Source organism: Anas acuta, chromosome 2 (genome assembly GCF_963932015.1).
Source record: "Anas acuta chromosome 2, bAnaAcu1.1, whole genome shotgun sequence".
In the NCBI taxonomy this organism is placed as follows: domain Eukaryota; kingdom Metazoa; phylum Chordata; class Aves; order Anseriformes; family Anatidae; genus Anas; species Anas acuta.
Genome location: NC_088980.1, coordinates 40,042,665 through 40,058,133, shown reverse-complemented (window position 1 = coordinate 40,058,133; position 15,469 = coordinate 40,042,665). Strand labels below are relative to the sequence as shown.

Genomic DNA, 15,469 nt, shown 5'->3' with positions numbered 1-15,469 from the left:
ATGTGAAATATTCCAGAAATGTGTGGAAAAGCAAATTGCTTATCAAGGAGACACTAAACCAATGGGTTTGTTGCATGACACAGAACAAAAGACAAGTAATCTTGTGGAACAGCTAAAAGACCAAAAGGAGTTCTTGCATGCCCCAAACCAGAGTATTGCACAAAGTGGCATGGAAAAAGGAGAGAGAACCAGCATAAACAGGCCAGAGCAGGGCTGCTCAGCAGTGCTGGAGCAAGATGAGAGAGAGAAGAGAGAGACGAGAAAGGATTCCTGCAAGGCTGATCCCAAGTCAGAGTCAAGCTCCCTTCTGCAAGAGATTGGAGGCTGGGGCAAGAATTGCTGATCTTTTCCTTTTTCAGGTTGTATTATCTTTGCATTATTATTATTTTTTCTCTTCATTCTCATGCACTTTATAAACTGATGAAACATCTTCAAGACTTGTTCTCATCAGTTTTTTTCTTGTTTAGAAATTCAGCCTGACCACTGTGCCTACAGGGCTAATGAACTGTGACTGGCAATACAATTAAGGTAGGTTCATTGGCATCCTAGCAGACAAAAGTGTTTTAATTAAACTGGAAGAAAATTGTTGCTTATCATTGAGTAAGCTAGGAGCCCATACTGAATAGACAGAAGTAAGCCTTTTGATAGGAAAATCAATGTCATGTGTAAGGGACTGGAAACTGAAGTTTAATTCTTGGCTGTAATAGATCTCCCACTGAGCCAGTTGTTCTGGGCCAAGGGTGTGTTTTGGAAGACGTGGACAGCTGATAGCCTCAGCCTCCCAGGAACTTCATCTTGATTTTCTCTAAGAACCTATCACTGAATAGCCCAGAGGATGACGAGGCTTACTGCTTAGCGTCAGGGCCACTTTCCAGTTCTCCCCACCAATTCATTTAGTAGTAAAACTCAGCGGTCGGCCACTGAAAGGCCAAGTGAGATCTGAACTAGCTGGGGTTATGCTGAAAACCATTAGATTTTTAAAGATCAGCTCTCTCTCTCCCCAGCTTATGTCTCAAACAAATAGCAAAACTAGCTTGGACTTTATCATGAGTAAAGTTAAACTCTCCAAGCTTGCTCTTTTAATCAACTTCAGCTAATTCTCAGCAGATCTTAATGCAGTATAGTTTTGAGCAATACCTGATTCATTGTGGAAACAGCATTTGGAGAGAGAAAGAATGGTAATGAATCAGTTCCTCCAAGGTAGAGCTATCACATACAGGCATTTCAGTGTTGTAAACAGGCTGGGTAGGTAACATCACCTATTCAAGCTGTGTGACATGCTTTGTTTTAATACTACAATGTTATTTGCTTTGCTTCCTCGAGTTTTGCTGCTTGGCCTGGAAGCTCTCACTGGATGCCACAAGTTCATGGAGAAAACACCTTCTGGTTTTATCTAAAGCATTTCACCTTTTTCACTCTTGTAAAAAAAATAATATATATATATATATATATATATATATATATATATATATATATATGTATATTTAACATTAAGAATGTATATCCCTCCACAGCTGGGATGGATGCCATGGCTGTGTAAGCAACTTTCTTTATTTTTTGGAACCCAGAAAGAGAGTTAAGTATTACCTATAGGGAAGAGAGCAGAAATACACGGTTGTTATAGGAAGGTCCCTGCATTGAGTCCATTAAGGTGGTCACCCTAACCAGGGTACTTTACACCAGAACAGAAGCTGATTCAAGGCCATCATTGTCTCAAGATGGCAATCTCCCGTCTAATTCGCATTTAAGAGCCCCGGTGCTTTAGAGGTCTCTCACACTTTCTGTCCTTTTAGCTGCACATAAATCCCTCCCATTTACTGTCAGCTTTCACCTGAAACAGAAAATACATCCTACAGCTTTATCAACTGTCATCTGAGCACTGGGGCACCTCCCAAGGCTTTGGTTGCTGGAACAAAACAGCTTTTCACTTTGCAAAAAGTTTCGTACACCGAAGGATTTATAACCCTTTCTCTTTTATATTTTTTCCCTCCACCACGTGAGGGGCAGACGAGGCCAAGAAGGAGCAATAAACCCAACTGCTGGCAGAGCTGGGTGGGGAAGGTCAGAGGCAGAGGGAGCAGGGATGTGGGGAAGGCTGGTGGGCTCGAGCCTGGCAGAGGGCATCCCTCTAACTCGGCTTGATGTTCGCAGGTGACACGCAGGGCCTAGAATACGCTGGGTTTATTGGAGCCAAATCACGAAGAAGCAGCATGCATCAAGTTCAGAGAGCGAGTCTAAAAATAAAAAAAGAGCTGCCTACAGCCAAACTCCAATAAACAGAAAGGCACCGTGCTATTAGGCAGCCTTCCACAACCTAACGTAAGAGGCCTGCTCGCCCTGGCTCCAGCTGCAGCTCCAGCACCCGGCCTCCTTGGCTCCCGGTCAGCGGCCAGCACAGGGGGCATCACCCCACACCAAAGGCTGTGGTGGCATCGCCACAGGACATGTGTCACCTCGGTGGCCAGATGGGACTTGCCATGGCCCAGCCGAACACAGCACGTGGCGAACAGCAGCCTTTCATTCCTTGTGCTGCTAATGGCACCTCAGCTTACTGGCACTTCATTCAATTTACTTTTCTGTGTGCTTTTGGCTTCTTTCTTTTTTTTTTTTTTTTTTTTTTTTTTTTCTTTTCTGTCAGCTGAGACAATAAACATCAATTCCTGTAAGGCAATTACATTTAGGTTTATGCTGTGTTTTATATTTAGATTTTTCAGTGCTGCGGCATTTGAGTGGCAAATCTGTGGAGGACTGTTTGTAAGTACTTCTGTGAAATTAAAGCAGACCCCTACTGAGGGCAGGCACTTTAACAAGTAAAGTACTTTAAAAACAAATAAGTATGAAGGAAAAACAATATCCTAGAGGAAAGTTATTTGACCAACTGTAGCAGATACATTAGAGAGATCTCATATACACAAATGAAATACATTTCCATGCATAAATATTGGGAGGACTAGTGACACAGATAAACAGACATTTAACTTTTTTTTTTTAATAAAATCTGTGAATTTTACATTAGATTTGATAGCAAATAATGCTGATTTCTTCCTCCCAGACAAAGCTACCTACCATATAAAAGGTCTTGATTGTGAAGAGATGTCTCCGTGCACTCAGCTTGGTGGATGGCGAGTGGTTGCACTGATCTGTGAGCTATGTGTAAGCTCATGGTACACAACTGTAACCACAGGGCAGGTTGACTGAGACCTCTGCCTGGATCCTGTGGTCTGTCCCTCCTGCTCAGGTGGTGGAGCAGTGTGGGAGCTGCCCTAGCGTGTAGGGGAAGACATCTCAACCAGGCACTATCACCTTACTACTTCCCCGGAGAATTATTGAATTGAATATATTTTACATTCTCAAAATGATTTAATAAAGATCTGGATATTATTATTTTTTTCCCCTTCCCTATATAAGGGTGAAAATGCCAGTCTCACCCAATGGTCAGACTGTTACAAAGGCAACAGGAGCCAGAAGGAGGAGAGCAAGCCTCTGAACACAAACCTGCTTTGGTCCACAGCCTCATGGTGGGCTTTGCTGCTTTCTGGGAGGGGGGAATGCTCATTTGGAGGAACAGGCCTTTAAAAGACAAGTAATAGTGCTAAGTAGTTCAGTATGGGGAATGATTTTGCTTTAGCAGATTTTTAATATTTGTAAAAATTGTAATAATTCTAATTAGGTTGAGTATTAGTATCTCTCTCCATGGAGCAAGGTGAATCCATAAATTTCAGGGCAATGTACCTTGTGTCCCACGGAAGCGGGTTGTTACTTTTGCCTGGACAGGGGTGCTGTACTTTGGGACATTTCTTTACTACTGTTGGGTGACATTTTGATCCTAATTCCTCCCCCCTTCCCCCCCCTTTCCCTTTTAAAAGTTCTATTACTGTATACCTCCTCATCAGTTCCTGTTAATGTTATTTTCTTTGTTTTACTTCCTGAAATGCTGGCCCCCTCCTTGTACCTACCATCACGCTGTTGGGTGCTCTTGGGGCTGAACCCCTGGTAACTCCTAGAGGCACCAGTGTGTGTTCTAAGTGGGCACACGTATGTTATGTATACAACATGCATCAATACATGTCTATCACATATATAGACATATTTATTTATGCTCTCAGGACGACTGAGGAAGCACCAGGCTGTCTGAGAACAGAATTTTAAGTCACGTCTCACAGCTGCAGTGGTTACTCATTTTTGGCAGGATCTGGAGAGAAGAAACTTCCTCATTCTCCAAGAAGTCACATCTAGATCCAGGTGCATGTAGCACAGATGCCCAGGCTCATCCCACTGGTCCTTTCTTTGCCAGTGTGGGGGGAGGCAGAGCAGGTGGGAAGAGAAAAGGAAAGGATGCATGCACAAAGGTAGTGTACGCTATTTTTTTAATGAAAAAGACAAAAACAAAACAAAACAAAACAAAAAGCACCAACCTTGACTCCCAAACCAACCAGCAACAGTTTCTTAACAGTGTGTTATGTGGTGCTGCTGGGACAGAGTGGGGATTGGCTTGTCCTTATGTGAAGAAATATCTTATGGGAGAGCATTACGTGCTGGCAATTTTGTCTTTATGCGTGGTCTCAAAATTCTGGAAAAATCCTTTTGATTCTGTTATGTTGAATTTGAACATGCCAGAGACTTCAGTAATTTTCCAGACACTCAGCCAAAGTGACTGCGTATAAAAACGTCAAGACCAGGACAATTTATTCCTGGCCAGGCATTTTATATTTGCCAGGGTAGGAAAATCTTCATTAGCCATCAGCATGTAGTGGACTACTCCAGGTTTCTTTTTGGTCACAGGGCCACCTGGTAGCTCTGAAACCCAGGGTCCCAGCTGCAGTGCTGTTTGGCAGGAGGAAGGTGAGCAGGGCTGATCCCTGCAGCCCCAGGAGCTGAGGCTTCTGCAGGGGCACAGGGAGGTGCCCTGCCAGGGGACACCGCTGGCACTGGTGGGATTGGGGCGACATGTTTCTGGTCCCAGCCATGGGCCTGGTACATGAGCAAGAGCCATGTGAAGCTATCAGACCTGGAAGAAGCAAATTGTGATACATTTTGCTAAAACAGTTCAGTATCCTGCAGCTAGAAGGGTTTGTCTTGCCTTAAGGGAGGGGGGGGGGGGATCCTGCAGGATGTACAGATGACTGGAGGATATGGGTAGCACATGAGCCCAGTGTGTATTTCTGTAATTATTTTACTTTTAATTTCCTCTTGGGCTTTGAGTGCATCCCATGTTCTCTGCCTCTAGAGTCTCAGTGCCACTATCTGAAAAATAAAATGTAGTTATTACACCTAGCAGCAATAGCCAGGACATTAGCAGGACACAAGTGCCAGCTGTCATTTTTTGCTTGCAGACTTTCCCAATCTTTTATACAAATTGAGAGGAAAGCACTAGAAATAGAATTATATTTTTTAAGACAAGTAAGTCCACATAGTACTACACTGCACAAGTAGCAATGTCTTCTTCCACTAGACAACTTTTGATTGAAGTTATTCAAATCTGTATTTATTTTAAATAGATAAAACAGCAAGTTTACACAGTAATGAAATATAGCATTTCATGATGCATATTCTGAAATAGAAGAAAATGAGATTATTTCTTTAAGCGTATCAATTATTGAATTATCATAAGAATGTATGTATATAAATAATTCCATGAGCTTCTCTGATTAGATTACTTTGATATGACAGAGCGTGTTTTGATTATTCTTTGCTGCTTTGCAGTAAGGATTTAAATTCTAAGTAGATTTCAGGAAGATTTTCTTGTATCACTGCAACAAGAGGTAGTGGATGGACAATAAATAATAAAGCAGAACAGGAAGCAGTAGAGACTTTTTAATTCACACAATTATATTCCTGCATAAAAGATGATGAAGTTCCCACTGCACACAGATCTATTTTTTTTTTTTTGAAAGTTTCATTGTATTTATTAGATAAGCAACATGTAGGACATTTAATACAATCCATTTTGCTACTACTTACAAAACTCCTCTGACAAGTGCAATGGACATAGCTGCTGTGAGCTCGGAAGACAGGATATCTGGAGGCAGCATTTGTGCCTCTGTGCAACCACTGAGCAGCAAGAGCACTGCCTGCTATTTCACACCATTGAGCTTAAAGTAGGTTTTCTTTCCTCTTTTTGTGTGGATGGCAGCAAACTCATGTGTTGGCTTCAGCTTTCCCTTCCTCAGTGAGATGTCTGCACGCCGTAGTGAGACAGTGATGGGATGCGAGGAGCCTGAAGCAGAGGGGACTTCAGTGTTTGGTGTATTGGTAGCCTTAGCAAGGGGTTTGTGTTGCTGAAGCTCAAGTGAAGAAGATTTAGGAGCTGGGGAACGGCAGAAGAGAAGCAGGGATGACTGATGTAGAGTGCAAGCAGCTTGCGTATGGTCCAAAGGAAGAAGGAAGGGATATTTTTGTAGGTCATTGGTGCTGGGGAGTGCATGCTAGAAAAAGGCTCTTATAATTGGGATGTGTCTATGAAATGCAAATGGGAACAGTTTGGAGATGCGTAAGAACACAGTTATGGCTTGCTACAGGCAAGGTGTTTCCAAAGTGCAGTGGGCCAAGGCACTTTCTGTGCCCGTTTATGACAAGCAGAGAAAGGAGGGGGGCTGTATTGAAATCTGTGTGGTAGGAGCTCCATTCAAGCTAAGAGACTCCATTCAAGGGCTTACAAAGGGTATGAGTCAACTGCAAAGAAAAGAGGCATTTCACAGAAGCTGAAGTGTGACCCTTTGTTTTTCTTGACCCCAAGGTCCTGAGCGACACAAAAGGGGACCCTAGCACTGATTCTGCAGCAACAAATGCCTGTTGTGAGAGAGTGTATTTGAGGAGTGGTGACAATAAGGAGTGACCTGAGGTGCGTGTTTCCAGCCCTTGTTTCCCAAGGGACTACCGAGGGGGGGACCCTGTGTGCAGCTGGACAGAGGCAAAGGAGATGGAGCTGTGGGGAAGCTCTTCCTGGTGGAAGCACATCCATGGAAAGCCTATCCAGAAATGCATGATCTTGCTGACCTTGCTGACTACTGGGACAACTGTGTCAGTGGTTCAGTGGTGTTTCTTTTTTCTTTTTTCTTTTTTTTTTTTTTTGGTTTAATTCGGTTCTCCAAAACCTGTAGAACAAAATAGAGCTTTTACTAAACCATTTTTTTCCTAATTTAGGACTGGCAAGGGATTAGGATGGCTTAGTAGCCTTGTCTTTATTTCAGCCTTCTATTAGCCCATGATCACCTTCTTTGACAATCAAAGTAGACATGAAAGGGATGCTTTGCTTTGCCCTTTTCATCATCCTGAAGTGCTGCAGCTCCCTATTAAAGTTCATGATGGAATTAGGGAGCAGAATGATGGATTTACAGGTGTCATAAAACTCTTCCTGGTAACTGGTAGTCCCCAAATATATACCAGTTGTGACCTGAGAGAGGCTGCTGAAGGCATCCCAGGCAGCCTTGCGCTGGCTCTGCAGATCATTTGAGCTGAGGAAATGCATTTGCATTTGGATGTCATGCTAAGAAGGCAGGGCAGCACGGATTTCATTACTGCTAATGACATGTGTGGGAGAAGTGATTTAGTTTATAGCCAGTGCCAGGCGTGGCACAATGAGGAAGCACTTAATTCATACAAAGCTTTTTCTTGCTTCTAAGACTCAAAAATCTGGGGATTTCAAGCAGCTCTGGAAGGCCCAGTGTTACGTGACATGGTCTCGTTAGCACTGGGGCAAGAACAGAGACATGACGGAGGGGAAAGAAGGGTGCTTCAAGATTTAGTACAGTTGTGGACAAAAGGATAGGAGTAGAAATGAAAGGAAATGAGAAGGAGGTGAGGAGAAAGAGCAACCTAGGATAGAAAACCAGCAGGTAGAGCTGGCCCCGCAGGAACCACGGCTGCCTAGGCCGGCCAATTGGATTTGGGAGGTGCCAGAATTTTTACTCCGAGCCCTTGTTTTAATGCACCCAACTCAAAACACAGGAAAGTGCATTGGACCTGGGGGAAGGTGTCCAACTTCAGGGAGAAATTTCTGAGAACTGGGAAGGAGAAAGGGGACCCCAGTACAATGCTGGGGCTGGAGGAGCTGGAAGCTGCTGCACAGTCTGAACCATCACAAGACATCTCCATCCTCCAGTGGAGCTGTGTTTGCTTTTACTGCTGCAGGAGGCACTGCCTTAGGCAAGGGGGAGCAAAGGGGGCCTGGGCCACATCCTGGGCACAGTCTTTGGGGGAGAAGGAAATCTTAGTGCTCAGGCAACTTCAGAAAGAACTGTTGAACTGGGATCAGTATCTTGGGTGGCCTTTCAGCTGAGAGTAATGAATCAGTCAAGCAGAAGAAAGCAGCCAGAGAGGAGAGGGTGCATGAGAAAGAGGAGCGAGTCAGAGGGATTAATGACAGAGATAAGACAGCCAGTGAGAGGGTTGCGTGCTGTAACAGCAGGCTGAAATAACAACTGGGAGCATGCACTGCACCCAGAGCACGCGCTGGGCCCGCGGCACTCCCCGTTCTGGGAGGAGCATTGGTAGGAAGCCTACCTGCAGCTCACAGCATGAAAACCTGAAGCAAGATCTTTGAACAGGAATTATTCCTGCTTTACGCAAGGCACAGCAGCTGTTTTTAGTGGATTGTAACCATTTGGATGCAATCACCCACAATGCATGCAATCAAAATGTTATGAGCTGCTAAAACTCACTCCTGGAGCAGCCTCTGCAAATGCTGTCTCGGTAAATACAGGATGTTTTGGGGTACCTTAATTTAAACTATGTTATTCTGTTATGTTCTGGAAAGGGAAATCAGCTGGTCAGTTGGACACAGGGATGTGAAAGCCACCTCAGTAATTAGTGAATGAGGACTTACAGTTTGGAGAGGTCCTTGGCTTCTGCTTCATCTGAGTTGAACTCAAAGGGTGTGGGACAGTGACATTTAGCAGGGCTTACAGGAAAATCAATGCTGCTTTACCGGATATTGCAGCCGAAGTCAGAAAAGCTGTAAGATGCCTTTAAAGGACAGTTTTAGACAACTGCATGCTATTGACTATGTTTTACTTTGTATGAGTCATCTGAATGATCTTCATACCCAGTTACAAGAGGGCAGCATGTGGACTTCATCTAAAGAAGTCAGAAAGAAGATGATATGGCATAAAAGAGGAAGCAGGAATCAGCTAAATTTGCAGAGCATCTGAAAACAAAGGCAGGACAGAATAATATGCAATATTTTATAGAGGTAAAAAGAAAATAGATGAAAAAGACTCTATGTCAATCTATTTTTTTTTCATTGAGGCTCTGGTGGCAGACTGAATTCTGCTGGGGATGGCTCATTTCTCCTCAGCGACAACAGCAGGTTTCAAATAATGCTGCATATTCCCCAGGTTTAGCAGATGAAGAAAAAGAATTACTTGGGAGGCAAATAGAGCAGATTTGCAAATAGAGGAGAATGTTTTATGGCCAGACTTGCAAACATTTGGCTCCTGCAGACGCCAGAAGACTCTGCATCTGCTTTAATCAACGTGGGTTGATCCTTTCTGATTATTTCTTTGAGATCCCCACAGTTCTTAAGGCAGTAGTTTTATGTTATCTATGACAAAGACACTGTTCAGCTTCACACAGAGGGCAACTTACCTGCAAACTTGAATTGTGCAGCTTTTGATCAGTAAGGAAGGTGAGCTGGAGCTGACAGACTGAGAACAGACATTTATTAAGCATTCTGTGATTCCCCTTCCAAAGTACCTCAGCGGTCTTTCAGTTACATCTTCATTAAAGTTACAATAGGCTCTTCTGTTTATAATGTCTTCTTTACCTTTTGGCAAAAAAAAATAGATGATAGTAGGAACATTTCTTTGTGAAACGTGTTTAAAATGTACCTTGGAAATTACTGCATTCTATTCAGCTGGGTGTAAATAAAGCCCGCAGAGCAGCAGACGCTTAAAGTAATTCATAAGAAACCTGAAATTGGCCATTAATTGCTGTCTCAGGGGATACAGGTCTTTCACGGCACGAATATCTTTAGCAGATGGGATAACAGGAGAAGTAATGCTGTTACTCTACTGAGCAAGATGCAGTTGTCCTTTTAATCTTTTGGCTCCTTTGTTGTATTTTTACAGCAGGAAGGTTCCCTTCAGACCTGGAGGCACTTCGTGGTAAGTTGGATGGTGAAAGCAACTTCCAAGGAAAGCACATACAGCAATTGTCCTGAGAAGGTGTTCTAGATCAGAGAAGTCTGTCTTCTGGCTTTTGTTTTGTTTTTAAATTGTTATTACTCTTTCACGTCTGCATCTGGGATCTGTTGGCCTGGCTGGACTTGTAAGCAGTTGCCTTCTGCAGACACCAGAAGACTCTCCGTTTGCTTTGATCAAAACAGACTGATTATTTCTTCAAGATCCCTGTTGTTCTTGGGGCAGCAGTTATAATACACTACCTACAATAAAATTCAGCTTCTATTCATACAGAGGATAACTCACCCGCAGATTCAAGATGCACAGCTGTTCAACTAGTAGCAAATGGCTGAGGGTAAAGCAGAACAGCCTGGCTGTGCTGAGCCGCATGGTGGTTGGTGTAGGGGAACTGTGCTGTCACCTTGACTTCTTCAGTTTTCAGGACAGTCAAAGTTGGGTTGGCATGCAATGGGACTGGGTTTCCATGTACGTTTATGGTGTTCCTACTGAAACATATCGTCCTTAAGGTAAGTTCTTCCTTAAATGTATGAGGAAGAGAGAGAGGGAGAGGGCAGCAAAGCACTTTATATGGCATCTGTAACATTTAATTATATGAGACAGGGATTTTCCAGGATGCCATTGCAACACAAAGAACATTTAGATATCAGCATCACAGTATATATTTTCTAAATCACAACACCCACACATTTCCTTAGCCAAGAAGAAGTTTTCCTTCTATGGCTGCATATCTAAAATTAGCTTGAAGGTCAAATCTGAATAGAAATACCCTTGCCATTGAATGTGCTGGGAATGATTGGTGCAATGGGCTCAATTTTCCCATCGAAAACCTTCATTTATTTTTTTTAAATAACAGTTGCTTTTACAATTAAACAGCCTGGAGAAAGGCAAAATGAGGCCTGCTGTATAAAATCGTCATCAATATTCTGCTTTCATTGCAAGGCTATTTTTATAGCCAACCATTTTAAAAGTAACAAGATGGATATAGTGAAGCTATAGTACAAAAGATTCAGCAAGAGGCTTCAGAATAGCTGAGCTGAGCACCAGCATGTGAAAGAATGGCCTTAAAATTTGGAAGATGTTTGTGTATGAAAGATCTACACAACGAAGAATTCTAAGTTAAGAAGTGTATTGTTAAGAACAAATGAATAATCTAGGCCTAAAAATAGCTGCTTAACCTGTAGTTGTATTATGTGAGGACTAGGCAGCCTATACTGCACAAACGCAAAAGCACCGTCTTGCAAAAAGTGCATTTATCAGCCACAGTGTTTTATTGAGTGCTTTAATAATACAAGTGTACATCAACTGATCCACAGTCAAAAGTGGCAGGTCCCTAAGAAATTTACAAGCACTTTTCTTTTAAGTAAATCAAAATACATATTAATTTGTTCAACGCAATAGCCTTTTGTGTGGGAAACGGAAGGCTAGTGATAAACACAGTCTTAGTAATGCACAGTGATTCTTGATTTTAAGCTTTTATACAAAACTTGTTCCCAGTAGCATGCACCCACCATTAAAGACTTCAGTACAAAAAAATAACCCTAAACACTACATTTAAGTAGAAACGAGATATAATTCTGAATTTGTTTGTTTTCCCAAAAACCACATGAAAGAAAAAAAAAACACACAATACAAAGCTTTGTGACAAAGCTCTATACTATTACAGATCCAACATTCTTTGCACTGATAACCAAAATTCCCTGTCTACATTTGAGGGAAACAACTTTCAAGTTAACAGAACAAAAAACCCCCAAACAAATAAAAATAAAAATAAAAAACAAAAAGAAAGTAAGGACAACCTTTTGTCACAAAATGGTTCAAAATTTAATAAAAAATAAGAATGAAGGGAAGGGCTATTGATGCACTTAGTGAATGTGCTTGCACAGGTCCAGCAAATCCTAGAGGAGGTTCCTATGTGGCATATCGCTTGGTCCACTGTCTGGCCATTCTGTCATGCTCTGCTCTGTTAGTCATATACTGAGTGGCAATACTTCCAACCAGGGGGTCAGCTGAAAAGGAAACACAAACCATTAAATGCTTGTCAGCCTGGGAAGGATGAAAAAGCTATTCTCAGGTTCAGATTTATTCTGTTCTCTTGGCTTTAACTCTAAGAACAATGTGCCTATATATATTATTCCCATTCTGAAAACACGCACGCATACAGGAGGAAAAGAACAAGAGGAAGGAGAAGAGCTGGCTGGGCCATTATTTATTAATTTTTGGTAGACTTATGACTAGAACCATTCTCTAAAATTCTGCCTCATGAACAAATGTTCCAATAATTTCAGTTTGAGCTAAAAGTGGCAAGAAGAATTTCAGGTGATAAGAATAAACATACTACAAGTTCTTCAGTTATTGTATTAAACTTCCATGGGCAATGCGTGAGGCAATGAGTACTATCTTCAAAGCAGCAAAAGTTAATTCCAAACTTTGGGAACTGGCACTTAATTTGTGAGATCATTCTGAGTGCTCATATGGCCAGCACGCTGTATGATTCAGTCTTCTTTGGCTACTTCAGTATTTCAAAAAACAAGAAATAAACAGAAAAAGTCATTTTACATTAATCTAGATCTACAAATTACTTCCCAAACAATTAAAATAAAACCAGCTAGCCCTCTAAGAAAAACAAACCAAGAAAAGACTTTCCCAGAAGAGACAGCGTGCAATCAACATTTTTCTCAGGCAACACTTTTTTTTTCTTCTCAGTTTAATGTAGATGAAATGCATGGAGATTTTTCTTTTTTGGGGGACCCATACTCTTGAGAGTTCTCCTGCAACAGTACATTTCCTGAGACTGTATCACCACACCATGCAAGTTCAATAGCACTGATACCATTTTTTCCCTGACTTAGGCAAGATGCATACGATTTCTTATTAGAGGTAGTTAATAATCAGCTCTATAGTTGACTGAAGATGGTGCCATTGAACAATATGACTATCAGCTTCCCTGGTACAGTCATAATCTGAGTCTTGTGTTTGTGCAGCATTATTAACCACTGAGATTCCCAGAGAGAGATGTCAGGCTGTCTGCAAAGCAGAATAAATCTGGGCTATTTTGTTTGTTTATGATAGGATAAATACATTGCTTTAAACCAGCGTTTATGATAGGATAAATACATTGCTTTAGCCAAAAATCAATTGATTGGCTTACTGCCAACAGTACTGAATATTGGTGGATAATATCTAATGAAAAAAAAATCTTTTGCTTTGAATATGTACCCTGCACTTTCAGGAAGAGCCTGTGGTTTGAATCCTAAATTTGCACCTTCTAAATTAGTAAGGCAAGTTACCACCGCAGCTACGGCATGCTAAGTCCCTGTAGTCTCAGTCCTGCAAGCACTTACTGCATATGCTTAACTTCAGTATCTTAATATATCCAGAGGAGGTCATCGAGGCCTGGACTTTGCTATTTTTACACATATGAGTGTCAAAGAGGTATAGCTGAGCTAAGATCCATTTAAAAAGTTTCAGAATAGAAAGTATATAACCTTTAGCTCCTCAGACAAGGAGAAGAACTGTATGGGGGTTACTGGAAGGATTTTGGTCTGTGCAGATGGAAGGCTGACACTCTACTGGTGTTTAAGGAGTGCAAAGTTGTTCACGGCTGGAAATAAGTTTGAGAAGAACTGTAAATGAGCAACTTGGGTAATGGGAAAGGGCAAAACTTATCTTGGCAAAAAAATAGGGAATAGCCTGAGGGAAACCTTATCACAGTGGCTGTAAAGCACAGGGATGAGTCTGACAGCACTGCACCAACCTCCCACACCCTCCTGCATGAAGAAACACTTCCTCAAAACTAGAGAAAAAAGGAGACTAAGGGTGGAACTCAAAAGGAATCCTCGGAGCAAAATTTAATGAATTTGTTGCTTTTGATGCTGTTGGGAAAGGTGAGGTGTGTTTTGGCCTCTGGAGCAGCTGATGTTGACTGCCTGCAAGGATGTCATGGCGTAGTCATCTGGAACACAGCAAGTACTATCTCAATAACATATATCTTCAGAAGGATTTGGGAAGTACAGGCTCCTTCTCTTACCTCCTCCTGGCATGGGAGGGTGGCTACTTTCTGTTGTGGTGGCTGAATCAGCAAGAGCTGTTCTTGTCATGGAAGTGGGGAAATCAGTTGAAGCCCAGTAATGTGAGACACAATGGGCTGTGTCTCCTGTGGAAAGAATTCCCAGATCCGTGTGTTGATGATGGCCTCCATATCGCTGAAGTGAAGATGGTGGTTCCCTACCACATGTGTGTGAGGGGAAGAAGGAAGGGAATGAAGCAGCCTGAGGAAAGATGATTTTTTTGCTAAAGCAGTAACTGTGTGCAGTACTTTAAAATACTGTCTAAATTCATGTTTTGGTGATGATGCTGGCTGTGAAGACAAAGAAATATTTAGCTGTAAGCCTTTGTCTTTGTGTGTTTTGTTTTGTATTTGGGGAAGGAGTGGAGGTGACAGGTGACTACCTGCAAGATGTTTGAGGTCTATCTAGCTTTTGCTGGAGGTGTGTAAATTCCCACCAAGAGAGTGGTCTGTGAATCAACCATCATCTTGGGGTGTATGCCTTGAGTCAGGGCCTCCTCCACTAGCACCTGCCTGTGTGAAGCAGGAGTGCTGACGCAAGGAGCAGTACTTGCCTGCCCTACCATGAGCAGGACCAGCAGCACCCACAGCCAGCTGTGGACTGGACGCTGCTAGAAATTGCTCTCAGTAATAACAGAAATAACATTGTTCTTTGCAATTTGGCAGCTTGTCTATACATTTTATTGCTTACAACAACGTTGAATAAAAGAACAAAACCACAGTCTGGCAAATTCACTCGCTAGTTTGAGATCCCAAGCTGAAAGAACAGACAAATACTTCTTGCCAGAGAGGCTCCTAAGTCACATCTCTGCCAGAGGGTCTTGAGCTGTGTTGTCATTACTTGTGAGGACTTTAATAAGGACTCTTTAACAGGTGTTGGAAGAGCCAGCTTATTTTAGCAGTTCCTATGAAGCCATAAAACCATCAGGAGGCACAACGACTTTGTTTGGGAAGTCAAGACAACCGGTGAGGAGGAAACTTTTCACTTTAGATCAGTTACCCAACTAGTGGCACACTGGCCAAGTTGATACAGACTGCATTTGTGCTGGTGGACATATGGATGGTGTGTGAACTCCAGACATGCAAATGGTCTCGTTTTGCACCTGCATGAAGATGGGCACCTTTAGGCCCAAACCACATTGTCCCTGCTGGAGGAGGCAGCTGGGCAGCAGACCCAAAGAGACATCTCTCACCACTTAGTGAGTCATGAGTTACCATCTCTACGTAGTTCATGGCAACAGGCCATAAAATGAAATTTATCAGA

At 42.3% G+C, this 15,469-nt stretch overlaps 1 protein-coding gene across 1 annotated transcript in view; it reads right to left on the bottom strand.

Moving 5' to 3' along the window:
• Positions 1–11,384: 11,384 nt before the first annotated feature.
• Positions 11,385–15,469, bottom strand: part of LOC137852544 (ubiquitin-conjugating enzyme E2 E2) — a 211,639-nt gene continuing 207,554 nt past the window's right edge. The window contains exon 6 of the mRNA XM_068674357.1: positions 11,385–12,145. Within this exon, the coding sequence (XP_068530458.1) occupies positions 12,048–12,145 (98 nt within the window). The 3' untranslated portion in view covers positions 11,385–12,047. The remainder of the gene's footprint in view (positions 12,146–15,469) is intronic.